This window comes from Hyperolius riggenbachi, chromosome 5, assembly GCF_040937935.1.
Source record: "Hyperolius riggenbachi isolate aHypRig1 chromosome 5, aHypRig1.pri, whole genome shotgun sequence".
NCBI lineage: Eukaryota > Metazoa > Chordata > Amphibia > Anura > Hyperoliidae > Hyperolius > Hyperolius riggenbachi.
This window is the reverse complement of record NC_090650.1, coordinates 393,260,179-393,284,514: the sequence shown is the minus strand read 5'-3', so window position 1 is coordinate 393,284,514 and position 24,336 is coordinate 393,260,179. Positions and strand designations below refer to the sequence as shown.

Genomic DNA, 24,336 nt, shown 5'->3' with positions numbered 1-24,336 from the left:
GAGAATGCCCCCTGGATGTATTTTGAGAGTTTAGCCTGTCTAATTACCCCTCATCTGTGACTAATCACAAGTTGTAATTTGATCTCTCAGCTGTGTCAGCTGGCTGTCTCGACAGAGCAGCTAATTTGAAAACACAGGATGCTAATCGTATGTCTGCTTCCATGAAAGCTGGAAGTAGACACTGCAGATTTATTGCAGAATTTGAATCAGATGTAACAAAAAAAAATGTTTTAGTTAAAGGTTATGATGCGGTTGCACATGTTTTAAAGCAGAGAGCAAGTTCTGAGTTCAGGTCCGCTTTAACATCCTGTGTTTACAAATTAGCTGCTCTGCTGAGGCAGCTAGCTGACACAGCTGAGAGATCAAATTACACTGTGATTATTAGTCACAGATGAGGGGGAATTAGACAGGCTAAACTCTCTAAATACATACAGGGTGCATTTCTCTCTGTTTTTCTGCTGTCCAGTGCAAGAGTTTAGGTCCACTTAACTTAGCAAAGAGGTAAATCTTAGCCAGTAATGAAATAGTATCGATGATGATGATGTGGTGGAATCAAATAAAGTATCAAAAACTCACCCTAGATCCCTCCCAAAATCATGTTTCCCTTGCCAAGAAAACGCAAAATGAATGTTACAGACAACAAATATAAAAAAAAAAAAAAAAAAAAAAAAAAAAGTACATTGAAGAAGGACACAGTGGAGCCACTAAAGTGAACATGAGATGAGAGACATATGGAGGCGGCCATATTTATTTCATTTTAAACAATACGGATTGCCTGGCTGCCTTGCTGATCCTCAGCCTCTAAAACTTTTAGCCATAGACCCTGAACAAGCATGCAGCAGATCGGGAGTTTCTAACCAAAGTCTGACTGGATTATCTGCATGCTTGTGTCAGGGGTGTGATTCAGACACTACAGCAGCCAAAGAAATCAGCAGAACTGCCAAAAAACTGGTATGGCTTAAAACTATATAAATATGGCAGCTTCCATATGCATCTCTTTAAAGGACCACCATCATGAAAATTGTAAAATTTAAAATACATGTAAACACATGCAGATAAGAAGTACGCTTCTTCCTCAGTAAAATGAGCCATATATTACTTTTCTCCTATGTTGCTGTCACTTTCAGAAGGAAGTAGAAAACTGACAGGGTTTGGACTAGCCCATCTCCTCATGGAGGATTCTCAGGGTTTTCTTTATTTTCAAAAGCACTTAGTGAATGGCAGTTGCTCTGTCCAACTGCAAAAAAAAAAAGTGTGCAGCGAGCAGGGAGGCTGGCCAGCATCTGTATAGAAATCCTTTTCAGGGAGTGTCGTTATAACGAATAAAGGCCATGCTAATGCTACGTACACACATGCGATAAACGATCGTTCGTTGAGAACGACGAACGGACTTTTAATTGATGAAAGAACGACCTAAGTAAAGTTAGTTTTAAAAGGTGTGTAACGATCTGATGGTTAGAACGAACGTTACATCACGTAAAGCAACTATTGCGCCTGCGCATAAAAATGAGAAGTTTCACGGAGAAATTGTGAAATGCGCATGTCAAGCCTAGTACGAACGTCCGTTTCCAACGATGTACGACTTTTGCAAACGATCGTCGTTGGTTAAAATCCGCCGAGACAGAACTTTCTTTTGTAGCGATTTGACTCGTTCGTCGTTTGCCTTAATAGTCGGTGGTTCGTTTTTTGTAACGATCGTCGTTGGTAAAGATCGGGGAACGATCGTTACAAATGACTATAGTCGCATGTGTGTACGCACCTTAAGAATCCCCCACGAAGAGATGGACTAGACCAAACTCGGTGGGTTCTGTCAGATTTCATCTACCTACTGTAAGGGACAGCAAGATGGGAAAAGGGTAATTTATGGCTCATTTTAGGCTGCTTTCACAGTGGGACGTTACAGGCGCACGTTAGAGCAGCCTGTCACGCAGCCCAACTCACATTACAGAAAAAGCAATGGGCTGTTCACAGTGCCCACATTGCGTTACATTGTAACGCTGCACGTGTGCCGCATGCTGTGAGTTATGCGCGGTTTTAGCCCGTTAGACTGTTTGCACATGCTCAGTAATGGTTTTTCGTTTTATTAATGCAGGAGAGGAGGAGGGGAGAGTCCAATGTTGTGTTTAGCCACATGGCTAATTAATATTCACTGCACTGCAGTGTTTACTTCCTGGAGCAGCCGCTTATTGGCTGGCGGGACCACGTGATGCGGAGTGTTCCGATCACGTGGTCTCTGCAGACTATAGAACAAAAAAGGCTCACCAAGAGCCGCATAACGCGGCTCAATCTGGCGTCCTCCTTCGACACCACCAGGCGTTGCGTTAGGGGCACGTTATGCGACCTTATCGTCCCCTAAAACGCATCGTCTTGGTGTGAAAGAGGCCTTAATGTGGAATAAACACACTTCTGTGTTTACATGTATTTTACATTTTTAGTACTTACCACGGGAGGGGGAAACCTCTGGATCCTAAATTGGCTTCCCCCATCGTCTTCATCATAAAAGGGATCCAGCTCTGGGACCCCCGATATCTCCATGTTTGGGGGTTTTCAGCCTGCGCACAACTGGCTCCCTGCTTAGACTGCGGCAGAAATAGCTGAGCCCGATCAGATCCATTCTACTGCCTGCACAGTGGAGCGGAGCCGATTGGGCTAGGCCAATGATGGCTAACCTTGGCACTCCAGTTGTGACAAAACTACAAATCCCATCATGCCTCTGCCTCCCCGAGTTATGCTTAGAGCTGTCAGAGTATTGCAATGCCTCATGGAACTTGTAGTTCCCCCACAGCTGGAGTGCCAAGGTTCGCCATCACTGAGCTAGGCCTTTTCCGCCGAAGCTTGAGTGGGGTGCCGCTAGTGCGCTTGTGGGCACCAGCTACATGGTGATTTTTTTTTCTTTTTTTCAGAATCTGCCAGTGCAGGATTCCTGAGGTGAAGAGGACGGAGGAATCCCCATTAGGATCAAGAGGCTTCCTCCTGCCCCAGGGGCACTTCTTTTTTTATTGCAGGTTTTCTTTAACCCTCCTGGCGGTCTATTAAAAACCGCCAGGGGGCAGCGCAGCCGTTTTTTTTGATTTTTTTTTTTTTAAATCATGTAGCGAGCCTAGGGCTCGCTACACGATAGCCGCTGCTCAGCAGCATCCCCCCAGCCCCGCCGATCGCCTCCGGCGATAGGCGATCAGGAAATCCCGTTCAAAGAACGGGATTTCCTGGAGGGCTTCCCCCATCGCCATGGCGACGGGGCGGGATGACGTCACCGACGTCATGGACGTCGTGGCGTCTAAGGGAGTCCCGATCCACCCCTTGCCGCTGCCTGCCGCTGATAGGCCAGGCAGCGCAGGGGTCTATGGGGGGGGGGGCTGTGTTGCGACGCGGATAGCGGCGATCGAGCGCGGGGCGGCGGCGATCGAAGTGCTGACGCAGCTAGCAAGGTGCTAGCTGCGTTCAGCAAAAAAAAAAAAATTACTCAAATCGGCCCAGCAGGGCCTGAGAAAACCTCCTGCGCGGCTTACCCCGAACTTACCGCCAGGAAGGTTAAAATAAACAAAAAAAAAAACTATACACTGGATCACCTGTGACTAGGGGATTGTCAATGGAATGCAAATACATTTTGAGTTGATGCAGGATAATGAAAATTTATTAAAGCTTGAAAATGGACCATTCAAAGTTTACCTCAGGAGGATTTAAGTGGTTCATTTTCAAGCTGCATAAATTTGCATATAAAATTTGCATAATGCTGCATCAATGCTGCAAATCATTTCCATCTCATGGCTGGAACCCACTACAGTGCTTTTTTGAGCATTAAAGTGGATCCGAGGTGAACTTTTACACATTGCATAGTGGTGTTCCTTTCCTATTGTTTATAGGGCATTCCTCAAGCCAAATACTTTGCTTTTGTTTTAATACTCTAATTCCCTATAAACTGAATAAGCCAAGCCTGCTTCTATGTAATGTTTATAAACAACATGGCTGCTGTCATTGTATCACAGGAAGAAATAATCATATTCTATTAAAGCTGTTTGCAGCTAGATTTGCTGTGTAAACTATCTAAACTTTAGATAAGATATATAGACAAGTTACTGGTTATAGTAAGTTTTTCATCTCGGATCCGCTTTAAGGGATCGTTTTAAATAGCTATTTCCCCAAACGCTCTGCCAATGTAAATGGATGGAACAAATTCCACAGCAGTGATTACGATTGGCAAAAATCACAATTGCAGGACATGCAGCATTTTGGGAGCGTTTGCGCGCCAATGTAAAGTATTGAAGCGCTGACAAATCGCTCATGAATCGCTGCACATAGCGATTTATGTGCGAATTTACAATTACTGCAAACTGTAAAAAAAATAAATAAAAATTTGAAACGACCAATCAGAATTAAAATCGCTATCACAATTGCTGGCAAAAAGCTTACACTTGAAACCCACTACCAAAAATCGCCAGAAAACGCTTATGAAATTGCGTAAAAACGCTAATTCAAAAGGCTAGCGACTGTGATAGCGGTTTGCGACTTGTAGTGGGTTCCAGGCCTCACTGACCATCCCTAGCTGACTGACGGCACATGTTGCCAATCCAGAATCCTGAGGACTGAGTAGCTGCAAGTTGACACGCCCAGGTTTTCATCTGTAACATTTACTTTCACTTTAAGTGTACTTGCTCTCAGTTTCTTTTTCTAGAAAAGGGAGGAATCTGCAGGGAAAGAACAGTCACCTTGTATTGTAATGAACAGGCAGAAGTGCTGGAAGTTTTAATGACTCACTCCAGGCTTTCAGGTTATGAGTCAGAGCAGATCTCTGAGCTCCGCACTCCAGCCATAGGAGCACTGCAGTCACTCTGCAGCTGTAATTAAGGGATTGCTTTCTTGGACAGGAGGAGTGACTCTTACCAGTCCAAGTTTCTCAGAAGCGTTGGCTTTCCACACGCGGATGTTCATCTCATCTGAGCCACACAGGATGTACTTGCTGTCGGCCGACCATCTGACGCAGGTTACGTGCTGCATCCTCTTGGTGTGGTAGACTTCCCTGAGATCAACAACATGGCTCATGGTTACAAAACCCTCCACAGCAAAAGCAGAGCTCTAAAAGAATACTATCGATTTATTGGTTAAACTCTTGTTCACATCCCACTCCATACAGCATCTTTCCCTCACTCAGAACTCCAAGGGGCTGCGGTCATCAGATGGGGTTCTACTAAAGACACCCTTTTCAAGATGTGCAGCTATCACTGCCACTAAGCAAATCAACTTCCCTCTACTGTGTATTCATAGGACACTTTTGGGTCAGGAGAGTGACATTTAAAATAAAATAGCTACCTTCTGGACTCTTTTTTAATATGTATTTCATGAGTGTATATTACTGTTATTTTTGCAAGTAAGAGTTTGTGTAATTATCGATACAGTATTACAAAAAAAAAAAAAAAGCTGAAGCGTAAAAAAATAAATTAAAAAAAATATACCTTTATTTCCAAATAAAATATCGCCTTACAGTGTACTAGGAAAAGAATTTAAATGTTGTAATAACTGGGCCAAATCTACAATAGCACATTTTATTTTAAAACTATAATGCCTGAAAACTAAGAAATAATTTATTTTTCTCAATTTCTTTTCTTCTTTTTCTCTTTAAAATGCAATATGAAAATAAAATAATTCTTAGAAAAAAGTACTACTCAACTAAACGTACGTGTCTGCGTGTTCGTTTTGGTGCGATAAGTAACAATAAAGTTATTGGCAAACAAATGGGAGGAGTGTGATGTAAAAATTGCTTTGTGCAGGGGACGGAAGAGAGGCGGGGGTGCACCACAGCCAAGCCACACATGCGCAGAAAACCTCGACTGGAGGTGACTGACCCCATTACCAGCAGTCGTACCGCCACAACAGAGGGGCCGAGGGGGAAAGCCACACTGCTCATGAGGCTGGAGAAAGCCCCAGGTAAGTATAAATACCGCCCAATTTACCATCTCTGGTACACTTTAAAAAGGGGGGACAAAAACCTGTGGTTGGGAAGTGGTTAAATACATCCATAATTATAAATACTAATAAGGGAGCAATGGGAATAAATGTTAAAAGTACTTCCGCTATAAAGTGGAGCTGAACTCTTGCACAGGACAGAAGGAAAACAGAGAAATGCACCCTGTATGTATTTAGAGAGTTTAGCCTGCCTAAAGGCCAGTACACACTAGCAATTTTGATTGGCCAATGATTGGTCAATTTTACCACCTCCATGTAGTATGAGGGCCACACAGATTTTCTATTCTATGCAGATTATATAGGTAAATGGTCATACTACATGTAGGTGGTAAAATTGACCTATCAAAATTGCTAGTGTGTACTAGGCTTAATTCCCCCTCATTTGTGTCTAATCACAAGTTGTAATTTGATCACTCCCCTGTGTCAGCTGACTGCCATGGAAGAGATGGCAGATAAGCTCATTTGAAAGCACAGGATGTTAATATATCTGCTTCTATGAATCAGGAAGTAGGCACACTGCAGATTGATTGCAGCATTTGGATCAGCTGTAACAAAGAAATCTTTTTCTTTTAAGGTTATTATGCTCTATCTTTTAGAGCAGAGAGTATGATTTCAGGTCCCCTTTAAGGCTTTTAGCAGAATGGTTATAGAGAAGACGCATTGCTTAGTAGCATAAGGCAGAGGTGGGGCTCACCTGCTGTTACCACTTGTAACAGAGAAGATGCGAATGCTTTTATCAAAGCTGGCAGATACAAACTCTTTTCCAGTAGGGGAATAATCCACATCCAGGACGGCCGAGACGTGGTCTATGTGCACCTTCACCGGAGCGTCCATATAGCGCATATCATAGGTGTACAGTCTGGAAGGAGACAGGTTAAAGGAAAAAAAAAGGACTTTAGTTAGAATGAAAGTGATCTAATTATGGACTATGAAGATATTGCAGTCTTGTGTGGTAAGCAATTTTATTATGATTTCACTAGTTACTTTTTATTTTACAGTTTTTATAGATTTACTCAGTGTTTGCCAACTGAAAAAATCTACCCACTCCCGATTCACATTATGAAATTTATCACAGGTGGTGACCTCTTTAGTTCTGCCAGGTGATCTGTACGGAATGTTCATTACTGAGAGCTCTATGCACAGAGGGAGATACTGGTTTGCTTGACAGTTGAAAAAAGCCATTATTTCCCACAATGCAACAAGATTTGCAGACAGCAAACTGTCAAGATATCACGCTGTGGGAGGGGTTTACCGCAATATCAGCCACACAGACCTCCCCCCCTTTCCCCTGATGATACGTTTGAGAAAAAGTAAAGATTTCTCATGGGAAAGGGGGTATCAGCTACTGATTCAGATGAAGTTCAAACTCCGGTTAAAGTTCCTCATTAATTCCAACTCAATTCCAAAGCATTGTACCAGGCATGTTGCCCGACAGGGACCGCGACTTGATACCTCGGGTGACATTGCAGAGATGTGGCGCTAGCCTTCAGGCTAGAGATGTGTCCAGGTGCTATGTGGGGGGGGGGGGAGGGATGACTAAGCGGCATGGGAGCGCGTTTCATCTAGAGTGTGTACAAGGCTAAAGAGAGGACTTCCTCTAGGTAATCTCATCCCACCACCCCTATGACTGATGACCTCTCCTCCATACTTACTTGTAGTTCTCATTAGCAGCTGTGAACATAAAAGCTTCCATAGGGTTCCAGCAGACTGCATTGGTTCTCATTTCCAGAATCATCTATGAAGAGAAAAGCCTGGGTAAGTTTTATGAGAACAGCATATCTATGTCAACTGAGGCTTCGCTTCCTCCACTAAGTGGAGGGGGGGGGGGGGGGGGGGGGGCGTGCTAGCAGGCACCTGTGCTCACTACCCTTACAATTTTTTTTTCTTCAACAAAAGGTATTTATAGAACAAGTTACAAAAACAATGCATTACAAAGTCCAACACTGTTAGGGCTCGTTTCCACTATCGCGAATCCGCATGCGTCCAACGCATGCGGATTCGCACATGGTATACAAGTGAATGGGCCTGTTTCCACTGTTGCGTTGGTGATGTGCGTTTCTTTGAGCGGTGAAAACACACACAAAAGAGCCAACGAATTTGCCTGAGAGTGGAATGCATGCGAATCGCATGCAATGTATTTAATAGGGAAATCGCATGCGTTTTTTTACGCTTTTTTTACGCAATTACGCGTGCGATTCCGCATAGGAACCAATATAAATTAACACAGGCAGTGACTAGGTTAAAAACGCATATAGCCTAACCTATGCGAAATCGCATGCGTAATCGCGTAAAATAACGCGTAAAAAACGCACCTGCATGCGATTTCATCAGCGGTGGAATCCAGGCGATTCCGCACCGCAATAGTGGAAAGGAGCCCTCAGTATGCAAGGAGTTTACAAATAAAATTAGAATCCAGAACGCAAAGACATATCAAAGACTTACAGAGCAGGCAGAATCCCCCAAAAAATGCTAACGCTGAAAATATAAGGAGTATGAATCAAGTCAAATCTTAAAGAGAATCTGTATTGTTAAAAATCGCACGAAATTAAACATACCAGTGCGTTCGGGGACATCTCCTATTCCCCTCTGTCACAATTTCACCGCTCCCCGCCGCATTAAAAGTAGTCAAAAACCATTTTAAAAAGTTTGTTTGTAAACAAACAAAATGGCCACCAAAACCAGAAGTAGGTTGATGTACAGTATGTCCACACATTGAAAATACATCCATACACAAGCAGGCTGTATACAGCCTTCCTTTTGAATCTCAAGAGATCATTTGTGTGTTTACCTTTTTCCCCCTGCAGCTCTCACCCACTGAATTCTAGTGACAGGCTGATCGTTTCTTCCTGCAGACAGCTCTGCAAGTGTCTAATTCCTCAGTATGTGACAGCCCAGCTCCTTCCACAGCCTAACAGAGGACAATTTATCCAGCTTGTAAAAAAGCCGCTCTCTTCTCTCACTGACAAGAGAGCAGAGAGGCTGCCTAAAGTAAAGAACACACACGGGAGTGTGCATAGAGGGGGCCTGGAGAGGGGTGTGCATAACAGAACAACAACACTAAAGAGTTGGCAGCCTTCCAGACACAGGGCGCCAAATCCGACAGGGGAGAGATAAGTTGATTTATTACAGCGACGGTGATAGTAGAAAGTGCTGCAGTAAGCCAGAGCACATTAGAATAGGTTTAGGAACTTGTAAGATAGTAGAAAAAAGGATGAAATTTGTTACAGGGTCTCTTTAAATCCACATGATAACCTCTTTTTAATTTAAAATAAACCTCCCCCAAGGGGGGGTAGGCAGCATTAACCTCCTTAGCGGTAACCCCGTGCTGGACACGGGGTAAGGCGCCAGAGGGTGCCGCTCAGGCCCTGCTGGGCCGTTTTACATAATTTTTTTTCAAACACGCAGCTAGCACTTTGCTAGCTGAGTGTTTGGTCTTATCGCCGCCGCCCGCCGCCGATGCGCCCCTACCCGCCGCGATACAGGGCTCCCCCCCTGCATAGCCCTTGCGCAGCCTGGCCAATCGGCGCCAGGCTGCGCTATGGGGTGGATCGGGATTCCCTGTGACGTCAGCGACGTCGATGACGTCACTCTGATCATTGCCATGGCGACGGGGGAAGCCCTCAAGGAAATCCCGTTCAGAACGGGATTTCCTTATGGGCAAGCGGCGCCGGCGGCGATCGAATGCTACGGGGGGACGCCGCAGGTAGGGGGGGGGGGGGGGGGGGAAGCATGTAGCTAGCGCTAGGCTAGCTACATGCTAAAAAATAAAAAAAATAAAAAGCGAAAAAAAAAACCTCCCGGGGCCGCGCAGCCGCGGGAGTCATACCGCCAGGGGGGTTAAATAAACTTTGAGGGGCTGTTCCTTAGCAGCCATCTCCACAAGGGCGTTCTCGGCCGCTGGTGCAAGCTGGTAAAGTGAGCTTCCCTGGCCACTAATGCATGCTGGGAGATGTCATTACATCTCCCAGCCGGGAGACGTAAAGAAATTAAAACTACCTCTCCGGCATGCACTAGTGGCCAAGTTGCTCACCTACCAGCTTGCACTAGCGGCCGGCTGGGGAAGCTCACCACTAAGCATGCACTAGCGGGAAGGAACGCCACATCTCCCAGCACACACTAGATGCTGGAGATGTGTTGGACTCACGGGCACTTTGAGCTGCTGCTCTGCAACATTAACAGCTGAAAGATGGATTCCCTTGGAGACAAAGTAAATGTAATGCTCCCCCCTCCCCCCCCCCCCCCCCCAATAAAAAACAGAAACAGACATTTGTGAACTTTCCACACGGGGGAGGAGAGGATATCATTTTAATTCTTAGGAAACAAAAAAACAAACAAAACACAGGTGCTCAGACCGCTTTAAAAAAATGAATCAGAAAAGCTTCGCTTTTGTCAAGTCAAGCTTACACAGAGTCTATGGCTAAAAGTATTTAACCTCCCTGGCGTTCTGATTTATTGCGGCGCTCGGCCGCGGGAGGGTTTTTTGAAGCTATTTTTTTTTTCTTTTACATGTAGCTAGCTTAGCGCTAGCTACATGCTTCCCCCCTCCCTTCGCTTTCCCACCCACCCCCTCCAATTGCCGCCGGCGCAAATACCCAACAGGAAATCCCGTTCTGAACGGGATTTCCTGTATAAGCTTCCCCCGCCGCCATGGTGACAATCGCGATGACGTCATCGACGACGTGACGTCAGGGGGAGTCCCGATCCACCCCATAGCGCAGCCTGGCCAATCACCGCCAGGCTGCGCTATAGGGTGGATCGGGACTTCCCCTGACGTCACGAGGGGTCTGCGGGGGGGGGCCCTCTTCCGAGGCGGGTAGCGGCGGCGATCGCAACAAAGTGCTAGCTGCGTGTTTGGAAAAAAAAAATTGTTCAGATTGGTTCACCAGGGCCTGAGCACTGCACTGCGGCGTTACTGGACGAGCTGAGCTTGTAACGCCCAGGAGGTTAAGGCAGCGGATCGGCCAGGCAATTTGCTTTGTTTAAAAGGAATATGTCAGGTTCCATAGGACGAGATCCCCACACTTTGGTCCAATTGGCCGCATGTTAAGTGACAGACAGCCTATTGGGCCATTCAAAGTGTGGGGATCTCATCCTACAAAGTCACTGGACCCAAAAGGGTCCTGAGTGGGACAACTGGATCGGCGGTTTTTTTTTTTTGGGAGGGGGGGGGGGGGGAGGGGGGGCGTGAGTAAGTAGTGCATGGTACAGCAGTAGCATGCCTACTTTGAAAATGTTATTGGCGCTGTCACACTAAGCTGCGCTGCTTGAGCAGTGTAGCTTAGTTAATCAACCCCTAACTGCGAGCCAGATGTAGCCATCAAAAGAGCCACATCTGGCTCCCCAGCCATAGGTTCCCTACCCCTGGCTTAGAAGTATGCATACACATGTATTTTACAATGTTTCGCCACAGTGGTCCTTTTACCAGTATCACTTTTAGTTGGTAGTCTGCAGTGCAACAGAAATAATCTTTACTTGCCTTTTTTAATGGCGTGGGCTTCCGCATGTCATAGAGCACAATGCTTCTGTCAACTGCACAGCTTGCCAAGATTTGTGTCTGAAAAACAATCACAAAATCATTCAAAAACCCTTCTTACCTACAACAATATAAAACCAAACAATAAGTAGTTACGCACTGCAGGGAAACTATAATGTGAGGTGCAAAATACAGAATTTGTGATTTAAAATGTATCTGGATATAAAATGGTCTGCCTCAGCCAGAGTTTATCATGTTATTGAGTTTGAACTAAAAGATAAACACCTCTAGCCACGGTAAATATAAACATTGTCTTAAAAGTTTATTTAGAATAAGAGTTTTAGGGAAGAGAAGCTGGTACATATTGAAATATGTGGACAGATGAGCAATTTACACAGCTCTGTAACAGTGAGGAGATGGTTCGATCGCAAACCTGACCTGAAAATAAACTCGAGAATTTTATGTGTAGTAAAATAGTATATAGAACGGTCTTGGCATCTCATATTTTAAGGGTTTACATTTTGAACAGCAAACATGTGCACAGCAGCCATATCAGTTGATGTAAAATCCCAACAAACAGCAATAATTAGCTCTGGGGCCTGAGGGAACTCTTGCTCACAGCATTGTTTACACAGCCAGACAAAAAAGTGTTTTTACTTCCGTTTTACTTTTCAGGAGAGCTGCTGGTTTAAATTTGACTTTATGTCTGACTGCACCATTTGCATAGCTAACAGGTCACTACTAGGACTAGAATCCAAAGAACATATGCTTATCTCATGTCACATGTAAGTTATAGCTAAAGTGTCAGCGTTTACCAACATCAAACAGAAACCCTTTCTTCTAGGAGGCCTCATAGCCACAAAAGCAAATGATTGTTACCTCGATAGGGTTGAACCGGACGGCGGTGAAGCTGTCCACTCCCCAGGTGTAGGACCTCATTGGACTTGTCCTCTGCTCATCCCAGATATCTATCTGCTGCCCACACGTGGCAAACATGGCATTCTTCCAGTGGTGATCCACTCCAGTGAACACAGTCTGTGCACAGAGAGTATATAAAGACCCAATTACCCGCACATAACAGCTGCTCTTACATAGGACAAACATATCAAACAATTTCATTTAAAGAAGAACTTCCTAGTGGGCTGGAATGAACCATTGCTTCCAGATTCATCTAGACCAGGGGTGGGCAAACTTTGACTCGTTGACCACAATGGATTCTAAAAAAGAACCTGAGGATGGTCTGCGCTCGGCAACAGGAGACTGGAGGGCGGATCATGTACAACTTGAAACATGAACTGTGAGCGGTCAGCTACTATTACTACTAAGGTGGGCGTCCACCTCTCATGACAGAAGAAGCAAGGTAGTCAGCCATTTACCTTGCCAAGGATTGTATGTATTGGTTCTTCATTCTGTCCATATGCTGGACTTTCCATCGTCCACTGCTTCACAGTTTTATCATCACCCACCTAAAAAAAAAAAAAAAAAAAAAAAAAAAAAAAAGTACATACATAGTATAAATTTCTGTCCCTTGAAACGATCATGACTGCCTGAAAGTATTGCTTACCCCAGCCACTATTGTACCAAGTTAAAAATAAATGTGTAAATGCTATAAATATCTGAATTCAGAGATTAGCAGCATAGTGGTGACCATCACCATTATTTTGTTCTAAATTTCTCATTTCTGAGTCACCCACCTCCAATCAAGCGCAGTAAAAACACGAAAAAATACTATAAAACACTAATTCGTCCGCCAGCAATAGCTGGAAGCCGACTTACATCTTTCCCCCACTATCCATAGTGGCCTGGAGGGTGAATAGTAATTAAGGCCACCGGGAGTCATGTAAGAGCAAGGTGAGCGATTTACTGGCTTTACTCTGCGCCCAAATCATATGTACTCCCTCCAATCAATGAGAGAGAGAGAGAGAGAGAGAGAGAGAGAGAGAGAGAGAGAGAGAGAGAGAGAGAGAGAGAGAGAGAGAGTTCTGGCATGCCATGCCTTCTGATTGGGAGAGGCAGTCAGCAACAGATTGGTAACAAGTCCCCGCAAGGAAGGCAAGATGACAACCATCAGAAGAGATGGATCCCAAAATGATGCAACGGTTCTGCCCTAACGTAATGAGTGGGGTCAGGATTACAGCACCCACCAGTATCGAACATGGGGTCCCATTGCACTGAATAATGTGAAAAAGCTGAATGTCTAGTTTTTCATAACTACAGTATATTCTGGCGTATAAGACTACTTTTTAACCTTTGAAAATCATCAGAAAATTCAGGTGTTGTCTTACACGCCGGGTGTCATTGATGCCGGGTGATACGCCTTATCCTGTTACCCACAGGCGCACATGTGTGAGATCTGAGAGGCAGAGAAGGAGGATACAAGGGTGGGCCAGTCATCTTATACGCCGGAATATACGGTATTTAGATTATTTCCCACCTTATCTGTGACTAATTACAACTGTGATTTGATCTCTCAGCTGTGTCAGCCTTGACAGAGCAGCTAATGTGTAAACACAGGATGTTAATCCTATGTCTGCTTCCATGAAAGCAGGAAGTAGACACTGCAGATTTATTGCAGGATTTGCATCAGCTGTAACAAAGACATTTTTTTTTAAAGGTTATTATGCTGTTGTGTATCTTTTAGAGCAGAGAGGAAGTTCTGAGTTCAGGTCCGCTTTAAAGTGGATCTGAGATGAAAAACTAACTATAACAAGTAACTTGCCTATATATCTTATCTAAAGTTTAGATAGTTTACACATCAAATCTAGCTGCATACAGCTTTGATAGAATATGATTATTTCTTCCTGTGACACAATGACAGCAGCCATGTTGTTTGTAAACATTACACAGAGGCAGGCTTATCTGTATCTTGAGCAAAAAAAACCTAATTCCCCCCCTCCACCTCCCTCCCCGCCTCTGAAATCTCTGGCTAGTAATACCTCCCCCCCTCCTCCTGCCCAGACTGAGCTCCCATGAGCCCTTGCTACTGTCTGAAAGTGCCTTGGCTCTCTGAAAACCTGTGGGCGTGGCTTGTTTAGTTTATAGGGAATTAAAGTATTAAAACAAAAAAGTATTTGGTTTGAGGAATGCCCTATAAACAATAGGAAAGGAACAGAATTATGCAATGAGTAAAAGTTCATCTCGGATCCACTTTAATCAAGCCAAGAAGACTAGAATGGTTACAGTTACACAATATTTAGAGGCACGTACTGTGAAGAAGGAGGTCCCGCAGAAGCGGACGCAGAGCCCGCGGACGAAGCCTTCATGGGCTTGAATGGTTCTGGTACATTTCCGTGTAGTTAGATTCCATATCTTCACCTGAACAAAACACAGGAGTATGATCAAGTTCGCTGCAAAAGCATTTAATGGAGAATTTGTGTCATTGGGGAAGACTTTTTGTAAGAATAACATTTGGAAATTAAATGGTTTGGGGTCTTCAGATGTTAATTAGCTACAAATATGAGTAACATTATTTGTGTTGGCTTCCAACTCAGATTTCAAACAAAAACAGATCTAGAAAAACACAGTAGCTGAAAAAGGTGTTTTTTTTTTGTTAGTGATGTTTCAGTATTGCCTTCTAAGGCCTGATTCACAGTGGCGGACCGCATTTTAACAAAGGTGAACAGATCCTATGTTAATCAATAGCATCTGTTCACATTCATCCATTAGTAAGGAATCTGTTCGTCCCGTTCCGAACGGACTGCAGCGATTTTTCCGGATCGCCGCATCTGTCACATTGACCGCGCTCTTCTGAAACTGAGGGTTCCAGATGGAAAACTGGTGCCTTTTAAAAACTGATAAGTTCCACAGGTCAGTTTTTATCCATACAAGTGTGAACTGAGCCTTACAGTACACCTTCACTTTTGTGCAAAAAAAAAAAAAAAAAAAAAAAAAAAAAGGGAAGAAGAAGAAAAAGTTCCTACAATACAATTATCTGGCACCAAAAAACAATTACAAAAAAGCCAACAAAGAAAATTTAAAGAGAATAAGAAATTAAATTAAAAAACAGATGCTATCCTAAGAAGAGGGAAGGCTCTGGTTCCTATAGTGCCTTCCCGGGCTCCTCATGGTCCCTGCGTTCCCCCCATTAGCAGTCTATGGCCCATGGGTCGTAGACTACTCTTCAACTTCTGGTGGGCTTCAGGAATCTTCAGAAGCTTTACTTTAGAATGCATGCAGCTAAGCCGGCGCAGGCACACTGATGCCCGACCCGGGCAACCAAAAGAGGGTGATGGGGGGCAATTACAGGCAGTAGAATGGGGAACGGAGGAGCAGTGAGCATCAGGACAGCTCACCATACATGCCTGCTCACCCAGTTTCCCATATTCATTTGGGCTCTGGTATCCTTTAAAGCAAGAAGTAAGGATAGTCAATGAGATGCAAACAATTCAAAGTGAATACAGAATTTGGTCAATTTTTTATGGCCAATTTGTGCAGCTTGAAAATTGACCACTCAAATTCCACCTTGGTTTTGGTCGCTAGGTCCATTTTCATGCTGTATGAATTAACATATTAGTCCTGAAAAGTTTCGGAATGGTTCTGCAGCTCATTAAGCATCCCAAGCAAGAAGAAGGATTTGACACTTTCTGGATACAGCCTAAGTAACAAAATGGTGTGAGGGCCTTACCTCTCCATCACAAGCTCCGGAAAGCACGGTGGACAAGCTCTTGGGGTGTTTTGCCATACAGTTGATGCCATCTCTGTGACCATCTAATGAAGCAATGAAAGGCTTGGCAAAGACTCGCTCGAGTTTGGTGGCATTGAGGGCCCGGACGTACTCCCTGGGAACTTCAAACGGGTGAAGGGAGGGGTCGTAATTCCGAGGCACTAAAACAACACAAAGTCATCCAGAATCAGCTTTATTCTCCAAGTACAACAGATGCCGCGCCTGGAATTATTTGTGGACACATGGAAATTGGCATAGTGCAGGTAGTGCAAGTTAGTAACATCAACATGGTACAGATAATAGCTAAAAAAAACCAAAAAAACAAATGTCAACATTTACCGTAACTAGAATGTAGTGCAAAATTAATAACAACAACAACATGGTATAGATAATAGATACAAAACAACAACAACAATTTAACTACTACACGGTTCATAGTGCAGATAGACGAGCTATTTGTAAAATAGACAAACATTTTGTAAAATAAACTGGCAGGGGGCCGCCTATAGGCATATTTTCATCCGCTGGGCAGCTGTGGAGGATTAGACAGTGTCTTTTGGGAGAGAGCTTGAGTTAAGTAGGAGGACCGCCTGGGGGAAGAAGGTATTTCTGTGCCTGACGGTTTTGGTGAGAATGGTCCTATAGCGGCGGCCTAGCGGGAGGTTGTCGAAGCGACAGCCAGGGTGGGAAGGGTCCTGAGTAATCCTGTTGGCCCTGGAACTCATTCTAGAGGAGTGGAGGAGGTCCAGGCGGGGGGGGGGGGGGGGGGCAGGGGTGACCCGATGATCCTCTCAGCAGCACTGATTACCCTCTGTAGTTTTCATCTGTCCTTTGCGTTTGCCCCAGAGTACCGGACAATGATGGAGGAGCAAGGGAAAGACTCGATGGTGGCAGAGTAGAAACTAGTCATTAGCTCCCGCGGCATTCCAAACTTTCTCAGCTGCCTGAGAAAGAATAGCCTCTGCTGGGCTTTCTTTTGAGTTACGGTGGTATTTTCATCCCACTTCAAGCTGTCAGTGATGGTGGTGCCCAGCAACCGACCGCTGTGTACCCTCGAGACCTCAGTACCATTGATGCAGACTGGACTGGAAGACGGAGCTCTCCTTCTGAAGTCAACAATCAGTTCTACAGTTTTTGCTGTATTTAGTATGAGATTGTAATCCTTGCACCACCTGTGGATCCGCTCAACCTCCATGCGATATTCATGCTCCCCGTCCTCGCCAATGAGCCCCAGGATGGTGGCGTCATCTGCAAACTTAATGACCCTGACAGAGTCGGCGGATGAAGTACAGCTGTTTGTGTACAGGGAAAAAGAGTATTGGGGACAACCACACCCGTGCAGGGCACCTGTGTTGGTTATTCTTACGCTGGAGGAGCAGCTGCTAATTCTCACTAGCTGTGACCTGTTGGTGAGGAAATCCCTGATCCAGGTACACAGCGTGGGGTCAACACCGAGTCGTGCCAGGTTGTCGTGAGGTCAACAGCGTGGGGTCAACACCGAGTCGTGCCAGGTTGTCGTTCAGAATGTACGGGCATACGGTGTTGAACGCGGAGCTGAAGCCTAGAAGCAGGATCCTGGCGTAGGTGTTGGGATTATCTAGATGTTCTGTGATGTGCACAAGACTGATATTAATGGCATCTTCCACCGACCGATTGGCCCTGTATGCAAACTGCAAGGGATCCATCATGGTGGCGGTGTGGCCCTTCAGATGTGAGAGAGAACCAGTCTTTCAAAGGTCTTCATAATGACTGGGGTTAGGGCAACAGGTCTGTAATTGTTTAGGTCTGAGACTCCTGGCTTCTTGAGAACTGGCATGATGTCGGCTGTTTTGAAGCAGGAAGGAACTTTGCCCACCGACAGGGATTTGCTGAAGATGGCAGTGAGGATTTGGGCTAGCTGGCTTGCACAGGTTTTAAAGGGAACCTAAACTGAGAAGGATATGGATTTTTCCTTTTAAAATAATACCAGTTGCCTGACTCTCCAGCTGATCCTGTGTCTCTTAATAAGTTCAAACAAAGATATTGTTGTGGCGCTCATTTATGCAGTATCGGTTGGCAGCATAGAGTTAGCAAGGAAAACCACCACCTTACACTCTAAACAACATAAAAATAACTCATGCGCCTGTGCAAATCAATATTGCAAAGAAAAGTTTCTTTTTTATTAAAATATCTAAGATTCATATAAATAGAACAATGGTCTGTGATCAATCCAGCAATTCTCCCTCACAGTATCATCATTCTTACTATCTCAGAATATACACCCTGATATCCCAACCGACAGCAAAACTGAACAACTGCCCCTGCAAGAATGCTTTCTAATCGCACCTGAAAAAGTTTTTCCTAAAATCTTTATTCTTAAAAAATCTTTGTTATCTAGACTCTTCTTCGTAGCTACATTAAATATTCACTGGAAGGCATCCCTTTCTTGCGTTCACTAGAGTAAAAAATATATATATTTTTTTCTTTCATACAAGAATCCAGCATAATAATCCAGCAGATGCCCTGACGAAGGTAGGCGGTACCTACCAAAACGCGTAGGCGATTGGCTGTTGCGTGGTGACGTCACCTCCGGACTTCCTCCTGGTCTAACTAGGAAGTGCCAGTTACGCTATTATCTCACTCTCTGGAAACAAGCGGCAACTGGCATCTAAGGGTCACCGGCCGGAACCTGAGCTGTTTGTGGAATACCAAAGTTTGAAGGATTTGAAAGTGGGATTATCCGCATCACCTTCCAGGATACGTGAGTGTGTCGGCATAACGACAGAACGTGTTGCTTTGTATTGAGAGCCAACCAATGAACTGTATATGGCTATTTGACCATGGAGCTATTTGTGATTGAAACCGTGAGATGAAATTCAAATGACTGATCAGTCACGATATGAAAACTAATTGATAAATTGGATTATGCTGGCCAGCTATTAGCGTGCATTTTTAGCGGTTGGATGATATCAATTTTTATGCTGGATTCTTGTATGAAAGAAAAATTATATATATATATATTTTTTACTCTAGTGAACGCAAGAAAGGGATGCCTTCCAGTGAATATTTAATGTAGCTACGAAGAAGAGTCTATATAACAAAGATTTATTAAGAATAAAAATTTTAGGAAAAAAACTTTTCAGGTGCGATTAGAAAGCATTCTTGCAGGGGCAGTTGTTCAGTTTTGCTGTCGGTTGGGATATCAGGGTGTAAATTCTGAGATAGTAAGAATGATGATACTGTGAGGGAGAATTGCTGGATTGAGCACAGACCATTGTTCTATTTATATGAATCTTAGACATTTTGATAAAAAAGAAACTTTTCTTTGCAATATTAATTTGCACAGGCGCATGAGTTATTCTTAATAAGTTCAGCCACAGCCCCTGAACAAGCATGCAGATCAGGTGCTCTGACTGAAGTCAGACTGGATTAGCTGCATGCTTGTTTCGGGATTTTAATTTAAGCCACTGCTGCAGTCAAAGAGATCAGCAGGACTGCCAGGAAACTGGTATTGTTTAAAAGGAAACATCCATATTGCTCTCAGTTAAAGGGGAACTGAAGAGAGAGGTATACATATGTCATGTTTATTTCCTTTTAGACAATACCAGTTGCCTGGCAACCCTGCTGATCCTCTGCCTCTAATACTATTATCCATAGCCCCTGAACAAGCATGCAGCAGATCAGGTGTTTCAGTGGTTCAGACTTATAAGTCTGATCTGACAAGACTAGCTACATGCTTGTTTCTGGTTTTAATCAGATACTACTGCAGAGAAATAGACCAGCAGGGCTGCCAGGAAACTGGTATTGATTAAAAGGAAATAAACATGACAGCTTCCATATACCTCTCTCTTCAGTTCCCCTTTAAGGTTCCCTTTTAGGCAGGTTGGGGATATGCCGTCCGGGCCAGAAGCCTTCCTGGTGTTGAGCTTCTGGAGGTGCCATAATACATCAGCCTCCCGTACTATTACCGGTGCCATGGGAGCGATTACAGCGTGGGGAGATAAGTTGGGAGGAAGATCCCCGGATGGGGAAGTGAGTGCTGGGTCCACGGTGTGGGTGGGTTGATGCTCAAACCTGCAATAGAACTTGTTGAGCTCCTCGGCTAGCGCGATGCTTGGAAGTGTGTGCTGGGAGGGGGCTTGAAGTTAGTGGCTGCCCTGAGACCTCTCCACTCCTCCGGCGAGTTGTTGGACTGGAGATTGAGTCTCAGTTTGAGTAGTCTCTCTTGGCTGTCTTCAGCTCGTGATTCAAGGTGTTCCTGGCCTCCCTGAACTCCACTGAGGTTCCGGATTTGTGTGTCTCCTCTTTGATCCTCCGAAGTCGGCATAGCCTACTGTTAAACCAGGGTTTGTTGTTTGGGAAAACTCTGATCCAGAAGAGTCTATTAAATAATTACCAAAATAATTCAGTACAAAAGCGCATCTCCGGGCACAGATATAAATGTCCCACCTGACAGCTTAGGAATCAAAATGCATAATGTTACCTGTGTGAAATCAAGCTGATGCAAGTAGAAACAATGATTTAAAGGACACCTGAAGTGAGAGACATATGGACTCCGCCATATTTATTCCCTTTTAAGCAATACCACTTGCCTGGCTGTCCTGCTGATACTCTGCCTCTAATACTTTTAGCCATAGACCCTAAACAAGCATGCAGCAGATCAGGGGCTTGATTCACAAAGCGGTGCTAACTGTTAGCACGCCTGTGAAAACCCCCTTAGCACGTCTAAACAAGCTTTTCGCGCATAAAACTTTACGTGCGCAAAACTTTATGCGCGTAAAACTTTACGCGCGTACTGCACAGAGCGCAGGGCGCTCCGCGCGAAGTGCCCATTAAAGCCTATGGGACTTAGCGCGCGTAAAACTTTGCGCGCGCAAAGTTAGCGTGCGATCTGATTGAGAAATCCGGTGCTAACCTACTTAGCACCCTGGTTAGCGCGTCTAAAGACTTTAGACGTGCTAAGTAGGTTAGCACCGCTTTGTGAATCAAGCCCCCGGTGTTTATGACATTTATTGTCAGATCTGACAAGGATTAGCTGCATGCTTGTTTCTGTTGGGATTCAGACACTTCTGCAGTCTAATAGATTAACAGGGTTGCCAGGCAACTGGTATTGTTTAAAAGGAAATAAATATAGCAGCCTCTATATTCTTCACAGTTCATTTAAAAACTGCTGGGAACTATGGGATGTTCCAAGGGAGAGGGCTCAAATCAGGTACTGGGAGGAACCAGGGAAGTTAAAGATGAACTCCAGTGAAAAAAAAATATTTTAGAAAAAGAGTGCTTAATTTTTACAATAATTATGTATAAAATGATTTAGTCAGGGTTTGCCCGTTGTAAAATCTTTCCACTGCCTGGTTTACATTCTGAAATTTTTACTGCTGGAAGGTGATTTAAGTGGAAAGAGATGTTTGCTTTTTTTGGCAGTTGGAAACAGCTGTACACAGCTATCTCCCACAATGCAAGGAGGCTCACAGACAGGAAACTGTCAGGACCATGGTCCTGATATCACACTGTGGGAGGGGTTTCACCACAATATCAGCCTTACAGACCTCCCTGATGATCCCTTAAAAAAAAGGAAAAGATTTCTCAATGGAAAGGGGGTATCAGCTACTGATTGGGATGAAATTAAATTCTTGGTTATGGTTTCTCTTTAATCTACGTAACACTAAACCTCAGACCTTAGGATACACTCAATCTTGGTTAGGCGAGTGGATGCCAGTGCTCTTCTCCAGACAGGTGAACACTTTGAAGTAGAATCTATGGCTTCAGGATCTATGGCTAAAAGTATTAGAGGCAGAGTATCAGCAGGATAGCCAGGCAATGTGCATTATTTAAAAGAAAATAAAGATGTCAGCCTCCATATCTCACCTGGGGTTCCCTGTAAATGGAAATAAATATGCCAGTCTTCACATCCCTCTCACTTTCATTAGTCAGTGTGCACAATCTAGCTGACTGCATAAATATTCAGCAGCCAGCTCCATTGGTGATAGACTGAAGACACAAACACTGGCTACCTGGGACCTGCCCATCCTTCCATCCCCTGCAGCTGTGGCCTCCCCCTGTACAGTACTCACCCCTCTGCAGATCCTTCTTGGTCTCCCGCACATAATCATCAGGATTCCTGCACAGCACCTTCACCTTCATCCTCATAAACACTCTCTGCCTACTCCACGTGTGAACGGAACTGAGAGCTAGGCGCGCCTATTCTACGTCACTAGCATCCCGGCTTCCATCTTTACTCCGGGTCTGGTCAGGGCAATCTCACATCACGTGAGCAGGCGAGAAGCTACATCCGCCATATTTGAGAAGGGCAATGCTGCAGGGCGACGTTTTGAGGAAAGGGAATAATGGGGCGGGGCCGAGAGGTCACAGTGAGTGTGACAGGCGAGCCCCCAGCCTGATGCAACGTGTGTACAGAGCGGGTGTCAGTGCGCACACAATCACATGGCTGCTCCGACCGGTCCGGTGACTGACCCCGCACTGGCCGCCCCCTCCATCTTTAGGCAGCTCTTCCGCCATGTGCAGTACGAGAACCTGGTGGCCGGCCTCAGCGGAGGGGTCATCTCCACCCTGGCGCTTCACCCGCTGGACCTGGTGAAGATCCGATTCGCAGGTACTGCCTACTGCATCTAACATTGCTGAGGATACACAGGTGACAGGGACACTTTATTCTGGATGCTGCCCTGATATACCAGATATTGCTCAGTAGGGATCCCATGTATGCAGGTGACAGGGACACTTTATTCTAGAGGCTGCTCTTATACACCTGACCCTGCTCAGTAGGGATCCCATGTATCCAGGTGACAGGGACACTTTATTCTAGAGGCTGCTCTTATACACTTGAAACTGCTCAGTAGGGATCCCATGTATCCAGGTGACAGGGAAACTTTATTCTAGAGGCTGCTCTTATACACCTGACACTGCTCAGTAGGGATCACATGTATCCAGGTGACAGGGACACTATTCCAGAGGCTGCTCTAATATACCTGACACTGCTCAAGAGGGATCCAATATATACTGGTGACAGGGACACTTTATTCCAGAGGCTGCTCTAATATACCTGACACTGCTCAGGAGGGATCCAATATATACAGGTGACAGGGACACTTTATTCTAGAGGCTGCTCTAATATACCTGACATTGCTCAGGAGGTATCCAATATATACAGGTGACAGGGACACTTTATTCTATAGGCTGCTCTTATACACCTGACACTGCTCAAGAGGGATCTCATGTATCCAGGTGATGGGCACTATATTCTAGAGGCTGCTCTTACACACCTGACACTGCTCAGGAGGGATCTCATGTATGCAGGTTACAGGGACACTTTATTCTAGAGGCTGCTCTTACACACCTGACACTGCTCAGGAGGGATCTCGTGTATGCAGGTGACAGGGACACTTTATTCTAGAGGCTGCTCTTATACACCTGACACTGCGCAGGGGGGATCTCATGTATCCAGGTGACAGGAACATGGAGTGGATAAAAAGATGTCCATTCTTCACTCAACTGGGAACCAAGCCTTATCCAAGCCAAACTGATAGAAAACTGATGCAAAACTGTCAGGACTGGGCTGGAAATTAACAGATTTATGTGCGAACCAGGCCTTAGGGCTGGATATCCCATATAGCCCAGGATAAAAATGACCGCTAGCGCCTGAATTTTGAGTTTTGCTTTGACTGTTGCTCCTACAACTGTTCTATTGGCTCTTGGATTGGGCAAACTAGTTCCTGAATTCCATGTTAATATTCACATCTGAGATTGATAAAGCGATCCTCTCATATACATAAAGCATGATACATTACGGTATTACAGGTTTGTATACTGTATAGTGAATAGTAGGTCACTGTTTTAAGTAAGATTAACCATTACCCATTAGCCTGTGCTCTACAAGTTTATGTATCCTGATATGACACCAACAGCTGGTCACCTCCCAGTAAATTGTCTTCTGGTTTTATTGGTACTTAACACCTGAACTGTGTAGAATATAGATATGGTGACTGCCATATTTATTTGAAGGGAGAGGGATATGGAGGCTGCCATATTTATTTCCTCAATACCAGTTACCTGGCTGTCCTGCTGATCCTCTGCCTCTAATACTTTTTGCCATATACCCTGAACAAGCATGCAGGAGATCGGGTCTGACAAGATTAGCGGCATGCTTGTTTCTGGTGTTATGCAGCCAATCAGATCAGCAGGACTACCAGGCAACTGGTATTGTTTAAAAGGAAATAAATATGGCAGTCTCCATATTCTTCTC

The 24,336-nt window shown here is 44.7% G+C and overlaps 2 protein-coding genes across 2 annotated transcripts in view; one reads left to right on the top strand and one right to left on the bottom strand.

Annotated features, from left to right (window-relative positions):
- Positions 1-22,345, bottom strand: part of DCAF13 (DDB1 and CUL4 associated factor 13) — a 34,241-nt gene extending 11,896 nt beyond the window's left edge. Inside the window, exons 1-9 of the mRNA XM_068237766.1 lie at positions 22,151-22,345; positions 16,059-16,258; positions 14,642-14,749; positions 12,811-12,900; positions 12,314-12,469; positions 11,438-11,515; positions 7,614-7,696; positions 6,656-6,820; positions 4,882-5,017 (exon numbers count right to left, since the gene is read on the bottom strand). Coding sequence (XP_068093867.1) covers positions 4,882-5,017; positions 6,656-6,820; positions 7,614-7,696; positions 11,438-11,515; positions 12,314-12,469; positions 12,811-12,900; positions 14,642-14,749; positions 16,059-16,258; positions 22,151-22,226 — 1,092 coding nt within the window. The 5' untranslated portion in view covers positions 22,227-22,345. The remainder of the gene's footprint in view (positions 1-4,881; positions 5,018-6,655; positions 6,821-7,613; positions 7,697-11,437; positions 11,516-12,313; positions 12,470-12,810; positions 12,901-14,641; positions 14,750-16,058; positions 16,259-22,150) is intronic.
- A 74-nt stretch (positions 22,346-22,419) lies between these two features.
- SLC25A32 (solute carrier family 25 member 32) overlaps positions 22,420-24,336 on the top strand; it is a 35,974-nt gene continuing 34,057 nt past the window's right edge. The window contains exon 1 of the mRNA XM_068237767.1: positions 22,420-22,689. Coding sequence (XP_068093868.1) covers positions 22,521-22,689 — 169 coding nt within the window. The 5' untranslated portion in view covers positions 22,420-22,520. The remainder of the gene's footprint in view (positions 22,690-24,336) is intronic.